An 18,990-nucleotide genomic window follows, 5' to 3' on the forward strand; every position below is an offset into this window, starting at 1 on the left:
TCCTTGAACACAGTGTTGTTATTACAATTATACAGCAAAAACTATTGTTGTAAATAGCTGCTTCTGAGTGAAAGAAGTAGATATAAATGGAAAAATACTGAATACATTAACACACTATAAATATTTGATGCACTTTTGTACAAGCCAACATTGCAATTTGTATCTTGCCTGTGATAAATAGTAACTGTCCCCAAACGATCCTACTTGGCAAACTGTATTTTCTTTACACACTTCCAGCATTTCAGCACAGAGTGATTGAAAAATGGCCACAATACAAATCTGAATATGTTTCACACCTCACGTTAAAGAATATTAAAACTAAAATGCTGAAATGATAACATATATAATCTCTGAGGCCATCTAATGCTGGCATAGGGAGATTTTATACCATGACTTTATTCTGTGTAAAGTTTTATTTTCTTTCTCAGCTGTCAAAAGTTCCTTCCTGTTTCCCTCATACTACCTGTTTGTGCCCTAAGGCAGGCCCACTGAATCACTGAGGCAGAATCCTTCTGACTCTCATCTGAATAGTTTCTTTCTGCATTCAAGACACTGACTGATTTCCCCAAAGACTGGGACACAACAAAGTCAGATGCAGTGTGTAAGCTGTTTATTCAACTTCTGAAAAGCCTTCACAGCAGATTTTGTAACTTCAGGAACATTTAAGTTGCTCTAAACTGAACAAGTTTTATGTATTTTTTTTAAATGATGCATGGTTATAAAGCAGGAGTTAAACAATAACCCTAATTCATCTCTTTCACAATATATCTTTTGCTCAACTAGCATCACATATTTTTGTGGCCCTTGAGATGCTGTTGTTCATTGAATCTTGAGAATTGACAGCTATCTTTTTCTTTCATTATTTACACCCCCTATGCCAAGTAGGGGAAGAATATACTGTCATCATTTTCATTATTTTTCTGGTTATTCTACCTATCTCAGTCTGACCGAGAGTAATGCTTCATATTTAACTTCTGAATATACATCAGAAGTTTAACATGGCAGAAAGTAAGATTTTTAAAAGAGTTCCTGCTATTTTTTTCCTCCATTGCGTCTCTCAAAGGTAAAAGCAATTTCCCATTGTACATTGTACAAATGGTGAAGGAAATGCACATGTTTACAAATATGCATAGATTTATTGCCTTGATAACACTATTGAGTAACCACAGTTGAGCTAGATGTTAAGTATTATTAAGCTTCTTAATAAGACTTGCTTTCACAACATCCATTGCATTGTATTGTCATTACATTCAGCCTACTTAAATTGATTTATCTTTTTGTTTTCTGCATTGCAGTAAGGGACAATTAATCTTCATCAGATATAGGCTGTGTTTCTTTTTAAATGCATCTTGACTTTATGGGCTGCACTTAGCTGCTCAAACTTTCCCTGATACTGCAATATTATGTACGATTATATAGAAATATATACTACTAAAGATAATAGAATTTCCTCTAAATTTCCATGAAAGCAGGCTGCATAGTCTTTTGTTTTTCACACAAATAGCTTAAAATGAGGTGTGTCTCTATACTTCAAATGTTCTGCTGTGTCACAGCAAGACAAATTGTGTGTTCAAATCAACTGTGTCCAATGGTTAACAAACAGTTGAAGAAAAGGCTGATCTGATGCATAATAGCTTTTAGCTAAGACAATATTTCTATGAATACTCATGAATCTTTAACTTGGAAGTTGAACATTAAAAATACTTAGTGAAGTCTTGAATAAGAGTGTGAAAATGATCATTATCCTTTCCTTCATTAATCTGAGAAGTATGTGAGTGACTCTTCCTGTAGATTTCTACTAAATATAACTTCCCACTGAAATTTACTTTAAAGTTCAATCAAATGCAATTCACGAAGAGGTCATCCAAATAAATTTGCCCTCTTGTCTTAATTATGATTCATCTTTCTGTTATTAAGAAATAATTTAATCAGCTATTAGTCTAACTTTAAAAAAATGATGAAATGTACATGTTGGCTTTCTTAGAGAAAAATAGAAGATATAAAATTACAGAATAATAAAAAGCAATAACAGATATATGCACTGTGAAGGATTAAGCTGATTTATATACAAAACTCAGATCTGCTGTGATGGGGTTGTTTCAATAAAACAACTGATTACGAAGAGACATAGAGAAATGTATTGTTTGACTGTAGTGCCATTATTTTAAATGCTAATCGTACAAAGGGCTATAAAAAGCTCTTGAACAGAATTTACTGTGAGTGACGGTGCTAAATGAAATGAAAGCACTGCTGAGATGATAATCTGATAACTTGATACAGTTCAGGTATCACTTATTCACACATAAATAAATATATCTACTTTTTTAAAAACACAAGTGTAATGGAATAAGTGTTTATGTATACATTTATTCATCACAAATTGTCATCTTCTTTAATTCAGTGAGAATTTGGAATTTTTTAAAAACAAACAAACCATGGGCAAATTCAGTTGAGTTATCTTCTTTAAAAACAAATAAATATGCACTTTCAACATGCGTATTCATGTTATATAAATAATAAAAAGTTTCCCATTGCTTGCTTTAAAAGGAGGTTTTAGAGATATATTGAGATCATTGAGTTGATACTTATCAATATGTGGAAAGAAGAAGAATTGCTTAGTTATGCACCTTGAGTTTGAAGCAAGTGTCAATTACTTTCTAAGGCAAATAAAAACCAAGATTACATTACTGGACAAGCCCTAAGGGAAAGCTTTGTAAAGAGTGAAATAATGCTCAGGAAATATTTAAACCTATATATTATAATTCCTGTGCACTGTCTTAAATAATTAAAGGCATTAATTAAGTAAATGCACTTGTAAATACAAAAGTATATGATTAGGTGTTTTTGCAGTTGAGAAATTATCTGCTGTATTCTTCAAGCATGCATATAAATTAAATTGTACTTAGTCTAAAATTCACTTGCCCTTGATATTTTAAGAGTCCAATTGTAAATACTGATCTCAGTCCCACCATAAATAGGAGTTTTCCCCTCTGACAATAGCATAGATTTCAGATTTTCATCTAACTTGAACTCTGCATTAGTGATATTCCTGCCTCATCCTTCCTTAATATGCCAAAAAATGTAGATGCAATATTGCTTGTATTTTCTGCTTCTCCGTTTTGATCAGTCTTTCCCTTCCCTGCCTGACCAACAAATCTTCTGATAATCAAAATTAACCTCAAAAATTAATTCCAGCACACTATGAAAGTTTTTGATTATATATTTCTGTTGTTTATGGTAGAGAAAATTAGACTTCATGCATAACAAGAATGTAATTGTATTTGGTTAGGGAAAAGATGATGAATATAAGCCTATGTGGAAATGTTTTAATTAATATTAATTATTACTACAGCTACTATAGATTTTTTAAAATTCCTATTTCTGTCCTGGGACTTAATTTATGTACAGTTCATTGCATTTTAATTAGATATTTCCAATTGGTAAGAATTACTCTTACATGCTGGATCTATAATATAAATTCAGTTCCATGTTTTGGAAGAAATTAACCTATAAAACTTTCAAATGTTTTGGCCATGGTGTCCAAAGATGATCTTTTCCCCATATAATATTATATTCTTCCTGTATCAGTCCTAAAAGCATAATCAGAAGCCCTTTTTAAATCTCTTTGTATGCTAAATTAAAGTGATGGCTGCTTAGAAGCAGGCTTTTCATTAATAGTCAGACAATACTGTCCTAGATTAATATATTTTTAAGTACAGAAACCCATTTTGACACTTCCTGCTCTTTCAGTACAAATTATGCACTCAGAGACTTTGTAAAATGCCTTTTTAAACCAAACAAGTACAGGTAGTCCTCGACTTATAACCCACAATTAAGCCCACAATTTTGGTCATATAGCAGGTCACCCAATTTTGTGCTGAATTTTATGGTAGTTCTTTTTTGCAGTGATTATTAAGCGAATGCTGCTGTCATTAGGCAAACTTTGTGGTCATTAAGCAAACCCTTGGTTCACTATGGGGCATTTTTTTTGCCAGAAACTGGAAATAAAAAATGGCAAAAACTTCATATGTCATGTTCACATGACTGTGGGATGTTGCAGACAGCTGTATTTCCTCAATTCTGTTTTGATGCATAACACAAAAATCAGTATTCAGTGGTAAAATCCTTTATAATCTTTTAAAATACCTCACTTGAAACTTTGATTGTAGATTCCTTGTGAAATGTTTGATTTGGCTGCCACCTAGACCAGTTTCTAAGTCTTCAACCAAAACTAGCTTATTTTATTTTGCTCAGCTAGCATCCAAGAGACAGAGATAGAATACATCCATAAATATAAATGTTTCCTTCTACTCTGGATTGCTATTGTTATAGGAAGTCCAGCTATTTCCTCCAGCATCTTCTTCCTTGGAGAACTCTCAGAAAAAGAAAACTATATATGTATCAAAAGTGATTTTGGAAAATTCATGAGATTGGTAGAAGTAATAAGAAGACTAGACTAGCTGGCAGATCAGCTTCCAACCTTAAAGTTGTCTGTTTGTGACCTCCAGGCAGCCAGGTGAATTGTATTGTAGTGTGCATAATGACCATGATATACATTTACACAGTTCCAATAGTGCCAATATAGTGTATGCATGTAATGCATCCAATAAAAGAGTACTTGTGTATAAAAGTGTTTGCTTATGAATGGGAACAAACAGCCACAAGTGCACACATACTTATTTTAAAAAATGTGAAAACATGATTGAATCTTTCACTCTTTCTTCTCTGTCTGTCTGTCTGTCTGTCTGTCTGTCTCTCTCTCTCTCTCTCTCTCTCTCACACACACACACACACACACACACACAGGTATTAAAATGCCTTTGCTGCAGCCTATGTTTCATTGTCATTCTGACTCTGCTATAAAAATGCTAATTGCCTACATGAAAATGCAACGTTTATCATTTGGCAGCGTTTATCATTTGGTATTGGATCATAGTTTCTCCATAGCAGGGCTGTCAAACTCCTGGCCCATGTGTCACGTGCTGGCCATGCCCACTCCCGGTTTAGCAAAGGGGAAAAAAGTCCCGTGATGCTGCCGTGATGATGTGAGTTTGACACCCGTGCTCTATAGTTTCAAAAATAAATCATCTCATGATTACAACTCAAATATATGGTAAATTGTGCTTGGGCACATTTAGGATAGAAGATAGGTTAGTGCCATCCGGTAGAATTTTGATTGTTAATGACTTTGTTGATAATATCATTATATACATCACACTTTTAAAATTGGGCAATTCAGATTATATCCAGAGAAACATTCAGATTTAAATAAATAAAGGGAGCCATTTATAGGATTATTTTTGTAAATTACTGGCTGCTGCTGCAAAATGTTTAATCTAGTTTTTGAAGAAACGAGATGTTCAGGATAGATTCGTAATACTTTCTCTTCCTTTCTGTAGTATATATCCATCTCTTTCTAATATATCTGAGAAAATCTAGAAAAAATACTCTTTTTCTGTTGAAAAGTGTTTAAAAATTCCCATTTTATCTCAGATCAATGTTGGTAATAGTAGTGATAAAAAAGTTATGTGCAGCATTTTGGTACAATGGCTTATCAATGAATTCTAGGTTGACTGATGGCAGTGGTTTAACAGTCCCATTTTAATAAGAAAAATCACAGCATCAATTTTGCTAAGAACAGCTTAGCAAGTTTGAATATATGAACGCTGGGCTGATGGTCTTGATTTGCAGAATCCAAAGGCCTGACCACCCTTTCTCCATATAGGATTTGGATTTAGTCTAGGTTTCTTAATAACTCTTATTTCATCTACTTAGCTAGGAAGGCTACCCCTTAATCCTGAATATTGAACATTAAGAATGTTGTGCAAGCCCTGAGCCACACGTGGCTTCTGATTAGATTTTTTTTTTCTAATTCTCAGACGTCTCAGAAATCACACTTTTAAATTCTGATGGCAAATGATCAAGAAATAGAAGCTCTCAAAACAAGAGGATATGGAGAAAAAACGTTGTACCTATACATTAACAAGGCCCTAATATGCTTTGAGGGGAAACCTGTACAAGTGATATTCAGAGTGTACATCCATATTTTGAATGCCACTTGTACAACAGTGTTTTCCTGACAAAAAGGTTTCCCCATGAAATATGCTGAAACTTTGTATGCAATATATATTTATAGCATTTTTTTCTTCTTTAAGAAACAGAAGTACAATTTTCTGCTGTTCTGTGAAATAGAATGAAAATGAAAAGCTGTTCTTTTAAATGTCACACATTGGAAACATTCTAAAGTAAAGTTTTTCAAATTTGGCAATATCTGACTAGGGAATTCTGGGACTTGAAGTCCACACATTTTTAATTGCCAAGTTTGAACAACATTGGTAAGTATCCCCCTGCCCCCACGCTCTTAAAAATGAATTCTGTATAGCCACAGGGAATTACCTAATCAATGCCTTGTCCACACCAATCCTTGTCACTCAAAAAGAAAAAAAAAAGAAAAAAGAAAGAAACCCTCGGAGAGATTGTGTGGAGACTCAAAATCTGAATTTATTGTGATAAGTTTATCTCACTGTGCCTTGGTACCCAAATTTGGCACACTTCCCTAATGATCATTAAACATTTCCTAGACTATGCATTAGTACTCTGATATTAATTCACTGGTTTGTATAAAATAATTTGCTGGGCCAAGACAGCTTCCTCAGATCACAAAATCCTACTGAGTGAGAAACTGACTGTGAAGTGAAAGAATGATAAAACTAAGCACTTTGTCAGACTCAAAGATCTTTCTACCTGTCAACAATAGTTGTGTTTAGAAGAATCAAGAACAATGAAGAATCACTCTGGTTTTAGCAATTCATTGAATTAATTATTTTTAAACCTTTAATCATCTCCCCATTGTATCATTTCACATAAATTATAAAACCTACCTTCCTTCCTTCCTTCCTTCCTTCCTTCCTGGTGTTGGAGAAAAACACAGTAAAATCAGAACTTCATGCTCCACCCAATCTGAATGAATTATGGGACAGTGTCTCATAGTATTCCAGCTTGAGTAAAATATTTTATGAGTACTAAATTACATCAGAGTTATCTACTGGGATTGTTTATTAATCCATATGTTAATTTAATTTTCATTTCCTAGGCTGCAATCCTATGTGCATATACCTCAAAAGAAAACCCCAAGGAAGTAAGTGATGCTTACTTCTTAAGAAATTTATGTAGAATTTCCCCCTATAAATGTAATTTTTATGCTATATGCAATGAGTAAATGAACATTTTTGCTTAAAAAAACATAGCCAGGGAAAAAATGGTTGCCCTGGTTTAATTTGCCATTTTAAAAAATGGAAATAATATTCAAGGGTGGAGTTCTTTTCTTTTGTTTTACAATAGTTGCTTGTATGGGATTAAGCAGCCATGTGCGATTCTGTAGCTACATAACTTCTTGTCTCAGAGGAGAAATGTTTTCATGTGACACATACAATGTGTTAAAGGAGTCCTCCACTCCTCTGATCGCAACAAAATACCTTATGCCACCAGACTTGAAATTCTGGGTTTAGAAAATTTAGAACTATGCCACCTTCGGCATGACCCGAGCATAACTCATAAAATCATCTGCTACAATGTTTTTCCTGTTGAAGACTACTTCAGCTTCAACTACAACAATACACGAGCACACAATAGATTCAAACTTAAAGTGAACAGCTCCAATCTTGATTGTAGAAAATATGACTTCAGTAACAGAGTTGTTAATGCCTGGAATGCACTACCTGACTCCGTGGTCTCATCCCAAAATCCCCAAAACTTTAACCTAAGACTGTCTACTGTTGACCTCACCCCATTCCTAAGAGGTCTGTAAGGGGCGTGCATAAGAGCACCAGCGTGCCTACCATTCCTGTCCTAATGTTCCCTTTGATTGTATTCATTTTGTGTGGTTATTTCATGCTTATACTTATATATATTTAGTATGTGTTTAACAAAATAAATCAATCAATCAAAATCAACATTATTTCTCTACTTGATTTGTTAATGGAAATGTTTCATATGCATATCTCTATATGTTTTATATGTATAGTTGCACATTTTAGCTGGCCTTCAATATGAAGTTTGGTGAATACTGTGTTTCATAGTTGTGATAGTTTCATTAATAGCTGTATCATCAGAAACAGGACTTCTGTATTCCACAAAAGTGTGACAATAAGTTAATTTGATTCAGATATAAATCTAATTCTGTACATTTACAGCACAAATAGATATTGGGATCTGAAATACGTTTTGCTTTTTCAAAAACATTCAAGGAATTTTGCCATCAGTCAAGAAGGTATAGTTGGACATGAAAAAGTGAGCAGAATCTGAGTTTGAATATAGGCTCCAAATATTATTTGAGGAATCTAGAACAAACTTGTACCAAACATACGTGAACATTTCAGAATTTCCACTCTCACATACAATGGTATATTATTATATTCACAGTAATGTGAAACCACAGCTGCCAGTTCCTTAGCTACTATTAACCTTCATACACATTGAGTTCTTCACAAGAACCAAGAATACAGAATAAGAGAGATGGAAGAGATGTTGGAAGTGTTCTAGTCAACTCTGCACAAGCAGGAGATCCTATACCATTCCGTTCAAATGCCTATCATAATGTATTGGTAGTATATGTGTGGTCTATGCAGTGTGACCTTTTGTAATTGACAGGTGTCAACACACATATTTTCTAAATGCCATACAACATTTTTGTATGGCACACAGTATGCCAAAAATGACTGGAACCACCATAACTGGTTTATGCCATAGTATTTCAGTTTCATTTTTCAGTTCTTGATATTTTGTGATCTTCTCCAATTCTTTGTCTTCTCTTCTATTATCTCCTGGTATTGCCATATCAATCACCTACATTTCCAATCATCACACAGTGAGCTCAGTGATGCTCTTAGTTTGCTTCTGATCAGCTGCAGAAGTTCATATCTCGTAAAAAGATGTAGAGAAATGTGTTTCCATTTATACTCTAAAATTTAAGCCAATTTAGTTTCATTTCTCCTTTTTGCCAAATACGGAGATTGCAACTGGAAAAGACTTGCAAATTCTTGGACTCTGGTTATTTATTTATCAATGGATTTAATCAGTGTTATATTCCCGCCCCCTTTTTTTTAAAATCTACAGTTGGCATATATAGTACTTCCTTCTTCCAATTTTCCTCTCAGCAACTTTGTAAGGTTAATTGTTAGAAAGAGAATGACTGGCCCCAATTCAGTTTGTGAGCTTCTGTGGCTGAAAGTATTCTTTGTCTTTCTAGATTTAGTCCCAACATTTTAATCACTTCTGTAAAATGGGATTATATCTTATTCTTTCTCCAAAATAGTCTTGTTCCACTAACAAATGAGGAGCAGTTATTGTGAAACTGAAAAAGCATTTAAAATTATCTATTTGGGGAATAACATATACTGTATAAAGGCATTGGAAAACTGAAAATTGTTAAAACAAGGATTTACCAATTAAGTTTTATTTATTATCACAAAAACAAATTGAAACATGAATGTTTACAGACAAACTACATGTATAATAACCTTATGGTTAAATAAAGCATTGTTGTGCATCCAGATGTGATTTTTTTTTCTCCTCAGAGCATAGTGTTGCTAATGGTCCTTTATTGTTCTTATCTCTCACTAGTAACATCTGCCTCAGCATTTCCCTCCCCCATAATTTAAACATTACTTACAGTTTCTGACTAGTAATCAATGTGCCATTAGTCTTTTAGATGATATTGTTCAGAAGCAGGTGGGCACAATCATTTGATAAACTCAGGGGTAAACCCAGTCTTTTCAAGGACCAAGATAGGTGATAACTTGTTGGTCTTGTTTAATTGCTTTTAAATTTGTAAACAACTACCAATATTTTAAGCTACCAAATTCTTTCCCACAACGAAAATAGGAAAAAAAAATGATGGCATACCCATGTATAGCTAAAAAAAAATAAATACATGAGGATGAGAAAGGAAATATTGAAACTAAAAGAGAATCTAATACTTATGGATTTCAAAACTGTGGAAAACTATTATAATTGCTAGCTGAGGTTTTCAACAATACTGAGTGTGGATTCAGAATAAATTATATTCTCCTTAGTAGATTCTTATATTTTGAGGAGAGTTTAATGTTCATTAAAGTTGAGGGTTTTTTAAATAAAAAAACTCCTTATATTCAGTCACTTGAGAAAGTACTGCTAGGGCACATCCTTGTGGTAAAGTATATAGCTGCCCAACTGTGAGGACTCTCATTCATCAACTGTAACAAGAATGACAAACGGCTCCAACATTGGGATACCTGGATTATCATGAATGCACCAGGGCTCACTTGGCTAACTTCTGCTCACATTAGTTTTTATTCTTATTTTTAAATAAGTAAATGAGTAAATATTTATAAATAATTTTCAAGTTCAGATGATTTTAATCTGTCATTCTTCTTTTGATAAACAAGAAATAACACAATAGGCATATAAGGACGCACACAAACTCTAAGGGAGATTTATTGTAAAAAAGTTAAAAAAAATAATGAAAGGTTTTTTATTTAATTTATTTATTTAGATGCCCTACCTTTATTATTTTTATATTATTTTTATAAATAAGACAAGACAGAAAACATAATAATAAGAAGAAAACATACTCAATAAGAGGAAGAAAACAGCTTCTCCCTCTTATTTTCCCACAACAGCCCTGTGAGTCGAGTTGGACTGAAACAGAGTTACTGGTCTAAAGTCACCCAACTGGTTTTCATGGCTAAGGTGGGACTAGAATTAACCTTGTGCCTTAACCACTAGACCCGTGATGGTGAACTTATGGCACGCGTACCAGAGATGGCACCCAGAGCCCTCTCTGTAGGCATGCACACCATCCCCAGCTGCTCTTCTGGTTTCCAGTGCGCACATGCGCAGCGGCCAGCTGGTCTTTGCAAGTGCTGGAGCACCTGAAAACAGCCTGAAGAACGATTTAAAAAAGGCTGTTTTCCGGGCCATTTGCAGACCATTTCCCAAAAATGCGTGTATATGCACACCAGCCAGCTGGTCTTCGAGTTTCCGGCACTCTGGCACACGCACATGCACACACATTCCGGTTTGGGCACTTCATGCTGAAAAGGTTCGCCATCACTGCACTAGATCAAACCAACTCTCTAATTCCAGCAACTGAAATGTAACCCCTATCTAGAGTGAAATCAAGTTTAAATTCCTGTGCCCTTCTACTCATGGCATAGCAGTTTTGGAACCAGTCTCAATGTAGAGGTCAATTTCTGTATTTCCATTGTTTGGGTAACAAGAGTTGTCTAATTTCAAGATGTTTTCCTTTGATATTGTGAGATCTAATTAGCTGGGGTACAGCTAAGTGGTTTGGACCCTAACAAAATGTTTTCTGTTACCATCTTTTAGAAAGACACCTCAGTTGCAAACTACAAAAGTAACTTTCCTTTCTCCATCACTATCCCATATTTTGTGATTGTTTCTGTTTTTTAACTCTATAGCTTTATATTCACTCAAAACATGGTTCTCTCACATGGCTACATAAATAATTTCGAGTGTATTCTTTCCCCCATCCTAGATCCAACAAATTTACTTGAGAAGAAACAAAAAAGTTGTGTAAAAATATAAGCATCTACTTTGACTGAGCTCAGCTTCTGTTGACTATGTCTTAAAGTCTCTGCAGGGTTGTTCTTGTTGATAATATCAAGAAAGTGGTTTGTCATTGCCTTCTGGAATGTTTTAAATTTCCACAGCCTTATTTATAATCCTGGCATTTCTAGTTTTCTTCCAATTCAACCATTAACAAGGCTCTTTGTTACATTTCTTCCAAAGCAGAAAAGGATACTATAATAGTAAAACAAGAAATTATATTCATATGCAAGCTTCATCAGATCTGATATAATTATGAAAAGGACTTTAAAACTTGCTGCTTTAAAAACTTGCATGTATAGGACTCAACTAAAGCGCAGTTAAGACTTTGTGTGTTGAACACAAACTATTTTAGAATAGAATTTTTATAGAATAGAATTTTTATTGGCCAAGTGTGATTGGACACACAAGGAATTTGTCTTGGTGCATATGCTCTCAGTGTACATAAAAGAAAAGATACGTTCATCAAGGTACAACATTTACAACACAATTGATGGTCAATATATCAATATAAATCATAAGGATTGTCAGCAACAAAGTTACAGTCATACAGTCATAAGTGGAAAGAGATTGGTGATGGGAACTATGAGAAGATTAATAGTAGTGTAGATTTAGTAAATAGTTTGACAGTGTTGAGGGAATTATTTGTTTAGCAGAGTGATGGCCTTCGGGAAAAAACTGTTCTTGTGTTTTATTTTAGCATGTCAATTTATTTTAGCGTGTCAATGAAGAAGCCTGGCTGAAAACCAAGAAATAGCAGTATGTGATTTGAATAACAATATTGGTAATTTTGAGTGCCACAAAGATCTAACAATGTCAAATCACAGATTTTATTTCCCATTTAGACTGTGTTATTATCAAACAAGGGTTATATATAATAATTTAGTCTACAAGTCAAAAAATATTTTGCTTGATTTGATAAACTTACGACTAGTTTATTTTAGATGTGACTTTTGGCCAATAATTTATATAGTTCTGGCATCATTAACAGTTTTTATATAATAAAAAGAGGAAAGATGCATCCTTTGATATTATGTCTTTTGCCATATGTATTAATTCAGAAACTAGTAATTAGTTTAAAAGTGTAAATGGCTTTTATAGTTTCATTGAGAAATATGACACTCTATTAATTTTTTTTATTACTCCCCTCCTTCCAATTGCTGTGACCAAAACAAGTCTGAGCTGAAGAATTACAGATGGAAGCAATCCTTATGTATGCAATATATCTGTATAATAAATTTAAACTTGATCCTAAGTATTTAACTTTTGATATTTTTATACAGCTGTGAGGGTCACAAGCTTATATCTCTTTTTTCAGGTCAGGATCGTAGTGAAGCAACTTTAATAAAGAGGTTTAAAGGTGACGGTGTTCGATACAAAGCAAAACTCATTGGGATAGACGAAGTCTCTGCAGCGCGTGGTGACAAGTTATGTCAAGATTCCATGATGAAATTAAAGGTGCTGTGAAAATACTTAAAATACTTATTTTCAATACTAGTTATAATGTTTATATAAAATTATGTGTGTAATCGTGCATGTGTGTGTGCGCGCGCCCACATGCATGCATGTGTAATTCTAATTTATATGAGTTAACTTCGAAGCAACCTAAACATTGTTTGAAATAAGGATGTAAATCTTTTGGGATAAGGTCTTGAAGAGAATGATAGAATTTTTAACTCTCTGAAGTGGAACAGTTTCTTTACAATCCAACTTCAAATCTTGAAATGGCATTGGAATGCTTTGTGTTTGGTGAATTATCTCTTTTTGGACATAAATAGAAAAAGTTCCACCTTTTGGATTTGATATTTGATTTGGCAGGTTTGATACCATCAAAAATGGCACCTTGCTTTACAGCTAAAATTCTACAATTTAGCTGTAGGAATTATGTTATGCGATACAATTTAGACATTTAGACTAATTATATTAGCTGTAGGAATTAAATTATATGATGTAATTTAGACATTTCTCCTTGATTCCATGCAATTTGTGATTTGGAGTGTACAATCTTTTGTATTTTATAATCTCTCACTGAAGCTGTAGGTGACATCTTTCTCAGTCAGGTAACACCATGCAGCTATGATACTCACATCTTCACGTAATCACAGATGGGATGATGATCCTAAATGGAGATGGATTAATAAACAGATAATTCTTAATCTCAAAATTATATGTTCGTGTTATAGCTATTTCTTTCCATGACCCTGATTAATGTTAATAATAAACAGATATGTCGCCAGATTGTGATTGACCGACATGTTTGTTAAGCTCTCCAAAGAACTTGAAGTGCTCTTTGACCTATTTCTGACACTTGAGGTTCAAACCCATGTAACCTTGTACCTAGGAATGTCACCTAATATCTTCCCCTGGTTCATTGCTTATAATCATTCCTTGTAGACAAGATTAGACAATAGTACACCATGCTTCCAATATGAATAATATACAGGTAGCCCTGACTTAACAATTATTTGTTTAGCAATCCTTTGAAGTTATGAGGGTGCCGAACAATGGTAAACACAGACAGTCCTCAAAGTTATAGCTCTTGCAGCACCCCTACGGTCCCGTGAACAAAATTCAGGTGTGAGGCCTCACAAAGGACTAGCAACTGCTTCAGCTGGACACACTTTGTCGGCAGCAGCAGTAAGAAGATGGTGACAATCACTTAGGGCTAGTGGGGTAGGTGGTGGTACTGTAAGTGGCAGCAATAGAGAACAGACATGGGTGTAAATAGATAGGTGGGGGGAATTGAAGCAGAGACAAGGAAGGCAGGGCAGGAGAATTGTGAGATCATTGCCTAACAATGCTGCAGTTCTGCAATCTTAACTGCCATTGCTATGTGGTCATGAAATGTTTTGCCTAATGACCATTTCGCTTGACAGTAAAAATTCTAGTCCCAATTAGGATCATTCAGTGATGACTACCTCTATGGTATTGTGTATAGATGGTGTAACTGGAGAATACATTAAATATGGTTATAGCATTCATATGACTTGTTTTGCAGCATGTGTGTTAAAGCTGAATCCTTGCCTGAAAATTGGAGGAATGCCATTATTGTTCTTCTATACAAACAGAAAGGTAGCAGGAGTAAATGTCCAAGCTACAAGATTTGGCAGAAATCTGATTAGGAGGATAAGTGAGAAGGCAATGAATAAATATGGGAAGTGTTATGTAGCTTTATGCTAGGTAGTATGTAGACCACTTTATTGCTCTTTTCAGCACATCATTGAAAAATGCATAAATCTGAGTCAAAATGTTATTGTGAATTTGTTGATTTATAGAATTAATATGATAAGGTCAGTGGGTTTGAATTGTGGAGTGATGTGTACGAATGCAGAATTATTCATTGTTCAGTAAATATAATAACAGCAGTATATGGTAGAAATGAAGTTTGAGCATTGATAGCATGCTTAGTAAAAGCTTCAACATTGAGCAAGAAGTATGATAAGAAAATGCAATATTTTTATTATTTAACATATTTATGGGTAAATATATGAGGAATGTCTGTGGCGATGTTATGGTTTCGGACATAATATGAATGTTCATATTCCTGACTAAGAATAAGATTAAGCAATGATAGATACATTGTATATTGCAATGAAAAACATGGATTTGAAAAAAGTATGTATTTACTTAATCTATTTATATGGCTTCCCATCTTGCAGACAAAATTCTGGTTGGCTATAACATTTAAAAATTATTTGGAAGAAAAATAACAAAAGCAAATACAAATAATATATTCTGGCAATTAAGAACACCAGAATCCAACTTACCTAGTCTCATCTAACTTACCAAGCCCTATGATAAGGAAAATAGTCAAATAGTTAATAGCTTTCCAAAAGACTCCATGCTAACCTAATGCTGGGTGATATGGCATTCTAGAAGGCAAGCACTATGACAGAAAAGGCATAATTCCTGGTTTAAGCAAAATAGATATTCTTTAATTGGTGGGATCCAGAACATGTGCTTCCTGCCAAATCTAACAGGATGAGGGGAGACAATGGGAGAAAGGCATTTCTTCATATATGCTATGAGGGAGTTTTATAGGAAACAGCCAGCATCTTGAATTGCATTAAAAATTTATTAGGAGCCAATGTAGGTGCAACATGGACAGATCTAGATGCAATCATATTCTTCTCTCATCATATTCTTCACCAATTGCAACTTCTGGATGCTCTTCAATTGTACCCTAGCAAAGTGTCATGGAAGGTATTAGTCTAGAAACTAGGAGATCATGAGTTCTTGTGCCTAAGGTATGTGATCAGCTGGGTGATTTAGACTAATAATTCTTTCCCTAGGTAGATGACACTGGTAAGCCACTTCTGAAAATATTGCCAAGAAAACTTTCCCCATTAATCACTAGGAGTCAGGGTTGATCCAGTAGACCGTAACAATAAAAATGCTCATCTCATTCATCCCACTGACCTTCCTGACAATTGATTTGAGAGGCTATTGACTATCATTTTCATTTTACTAGAGATACATAGAGGTGTGTGTGTGTGTGTGTGTGTGTGTGTGTGTGTGTGTGTGTAAGAGAGAGAGGGGGGGTGGGGAGGGAGAGGGAGAGAATATAAATATGAGAAATATCTAACTGAGTGAATTTTATTTAAAAAAATAGATATGTCATGAACTATTCTTGTTTTTTTAAAAAAATCATCAGATTCTATGAATATTAATTTATATAAACAGAATAGATCAGAAACATGCACTGAGTAGTTGATGGCTATCCCTATATGAACATATATTTACATAAGAAGAATTCTGTTGCATCAGGCCAGAGGTCAAAAACAGATAATGCTAAACAAATCTTATTTCATTCTTTGATAAAAAGACAAAATTAGTGGAGTAGTGAAATGCCATGGACATAATATACTTGGATTTCAGTAAGGCATTTGACAAAATAGATCACAACCTACTTTTTGGTAAGTTGAACAAATTTGGGATACACAGCATCACCAGATGGATTTGTAACTGGCTGACACGTCGCATTCAATTTGTAGTCCTTAATGGAACTACATCTACATGAAAGGAAGGAAGCAGTGGGGTACCCCAAGGTTCCATTTTAGGCCCAGTATTCTTCAACATCTTTATAAATGATTTAGATGAAGGAATTAATCAAATTTCAGACTATACTAAACTGGCAGGAATAGCCAACATCTCAGAAGATAGGCTAAAGATCCAGATGGCTCTTTACAGACTTGAACCCTGGGACCTATCTAATAAAATGAAATTCAGTGTAGAGAAAAATGAGGTTTTATACTTAGGCAAGAAAAACCAAATGTACAGGTACAGATTAGGTCAAATAGCAATAACTGTGAGAAAGATCTTGGTGTCTTAGTGAACAATCACTTAAATAATGAGCTGGTAATATGAATCAGCAGCCAAAAAAGCCAATACAAACCTAGGCTGCATTAACGGAGGGATAGAATCAAGATCACATTAAGGATTAGAATACTGTATCCAGGTCATTGGACAGCTACTTGTCTAGAATGGCATCTCCTGTTTGATCAGGGAGGTTGGACTAGAAGAACTCCAAGGTCCCTTCTAACACTGTTATTCTGTAGATCTCTAGGCCTGATACCAGCATTTGGTGTCACATTTTAGCCAACTGGATTAATTTGAGAAGCTCACAGGCTTGAAGTTGAAGTCAACAGTTCCTTCCATTGTTGCTTCTGAAGCAATCAGCATTTATGGCATGCTGCCGATCATTCAGGAAGTAGTAAACAGGCATCAATATTAGTAGCTATTGAAGCCTGATTCTCCAATACTTTTTCAAAAGCATTCAAATTGGCTGCTATTACTACAGCAGCTGGCTGTGAATTCGCTAGTTTAAATGTGTTGTGTGAGAAAGTATTTCCTTATGTGAAATGACCTTGACTTGAAACCCTGTAAAAGCAGGATAATTTACTTTCCCTCCCTTATTTTTATATGCCTCCATATAAATGTGAATAAAAATGTTATAAATCATATCAACATAATATATTTAGTAGGTCATCCTTTTCCAAATATTTTTTTTTAAGGATGGGGAGAATATGCTGTAAGGAACATACATGTCATTGTTGCCTTGGGTTTAACTTATGAGTGACTGGCTATCCCAAAGATACATTACTGAGCTAACTCAGTGAGTAAGAAATAAAATACTAGGCAATTAAAGAGTTTATTTCAAGAGAAGGGCTGAGATTAGTAATTGGAAAGCACACACACCATAGTCTGACAACGTTGCTTACCTCAGTAGATAAAATGAAATGTTGATGGATTAAAATATGGATCCTGTAAATTTCATATTCATATTACAAAGAATTACTGCAAGGAAAAATTACTCCCAAGAATCTGTTTCCATGGTATCAATATAATAAGAAATACCATGCAAAGACTTGAAGTATTGAACTAATTTGAGAAACATAAATAATGACAACCTAATTGGAAGAAAAACATGCTAGCAGTTCAGTATATATCCCTAGATTTTAAAGTAGAAAATAGAAATATACCGTTTTCAACCCTATTCTTATTCCTTCCTATCTACTCCTGTCAGATTTCATAGCTACTTACTTTGCTACTTCAAATTTGCTATCCACCTAGATTTGTCTACTTTCCATGTTTACTTTCTATTTATCATTCTTTCCTATAGCTATTCTCGTATAAGCTTGTTCAGTTTGAGCCAATTTGTCAAGCATCATAAGCTACAAAAATTTGATTAAGAATTATTGCCCAGTCCATCAACAAGTTGTCAGGATCATGATCTGCATGATACACTAGACAACCAGTATCCCGTTGCATCTTCATTTCAAGAAAAATTTAAACAGAGAAACAAAATGACCAAAGGGGAGCAAAAAAGCAGTGGGAGTTCTCGCAATTTCTGACTTCCTGCCAGCTTCCCCACTGAGTTTCCTTTTTGGAGTCTGACCGAGAGATGACAAATCTTTCCTTCCTTCCTGGTGGGAAGCTGGCAATTGGAATTAAAAAATCTTCCTCTCTCCATCCCTTTGTGGCTTCCTTCCATCAAGATCTTCTGTGGCAAGATCTTCTGACCACAGCAACAGGCAGTAGTATTGAAACAGCCACAATGTCCCCAAATTTCATTCTCTCAGGAATTCTGGATCCAAAATTTTGGACACATTCTTTAAGTGATCCCATTTGAGGTACCTTGGTTCAAATATGGTTGCCCTACGACACACTATTTTACCCAGTTAAAGTAATGACAACAGAAGTTTTGCAGAATGAATTGTTATAAAGATTGATCTTATCCATCTATATGGGAACTTCATGAGAAAGGAATACTGTATAACAGGATTCCTATTGCATTCAAGTGTTTCATAGGCATAATCAGTCTGGTCACTGGCATGTCTTTTTTCCAGAATTGACACCATCTTTTTCTGTACTCCTTTCTTT

General features: G+C 34.5%; 1 protein-coding gene across 1 annotated transcript in view; it reads left to right on the top strand.

The window, feature by feature from the left end:
* The window catches only part of DAB1 (DAB adaptor protein 1), a 291,295-nt gene that overhangs the window by 149,752 nt on the left and 122,553 nt on the right, over positions 1-18,990 (top strand). Inside the window, exon 5 of the mRNA XM_058177854.1 lies at positions 12,926-13,065. Within this exon, the coding sequence (XP_058033837.1) occupies positions 12,926-13,065 (140 nt within the window). The remainder of the gene's footprint in view (positions 1-12,925; positions 13,066-18,990) is intronic.

This window comes from Ahaetulla prasina, chromosome 3 (assembly GCF_028640845.1).
Source record: "Ahaetulla prasina isolate Xishuangbanna chromosome 3, ASM2864084v1, whole genome shotgun sequence".
Taxonomy (NCBI): Eukaryota; Metazoa; Chordata; class Lepidosauria; order Squamata; family Colubridae; genus Ahaetulla; species Ahaetulla prasina.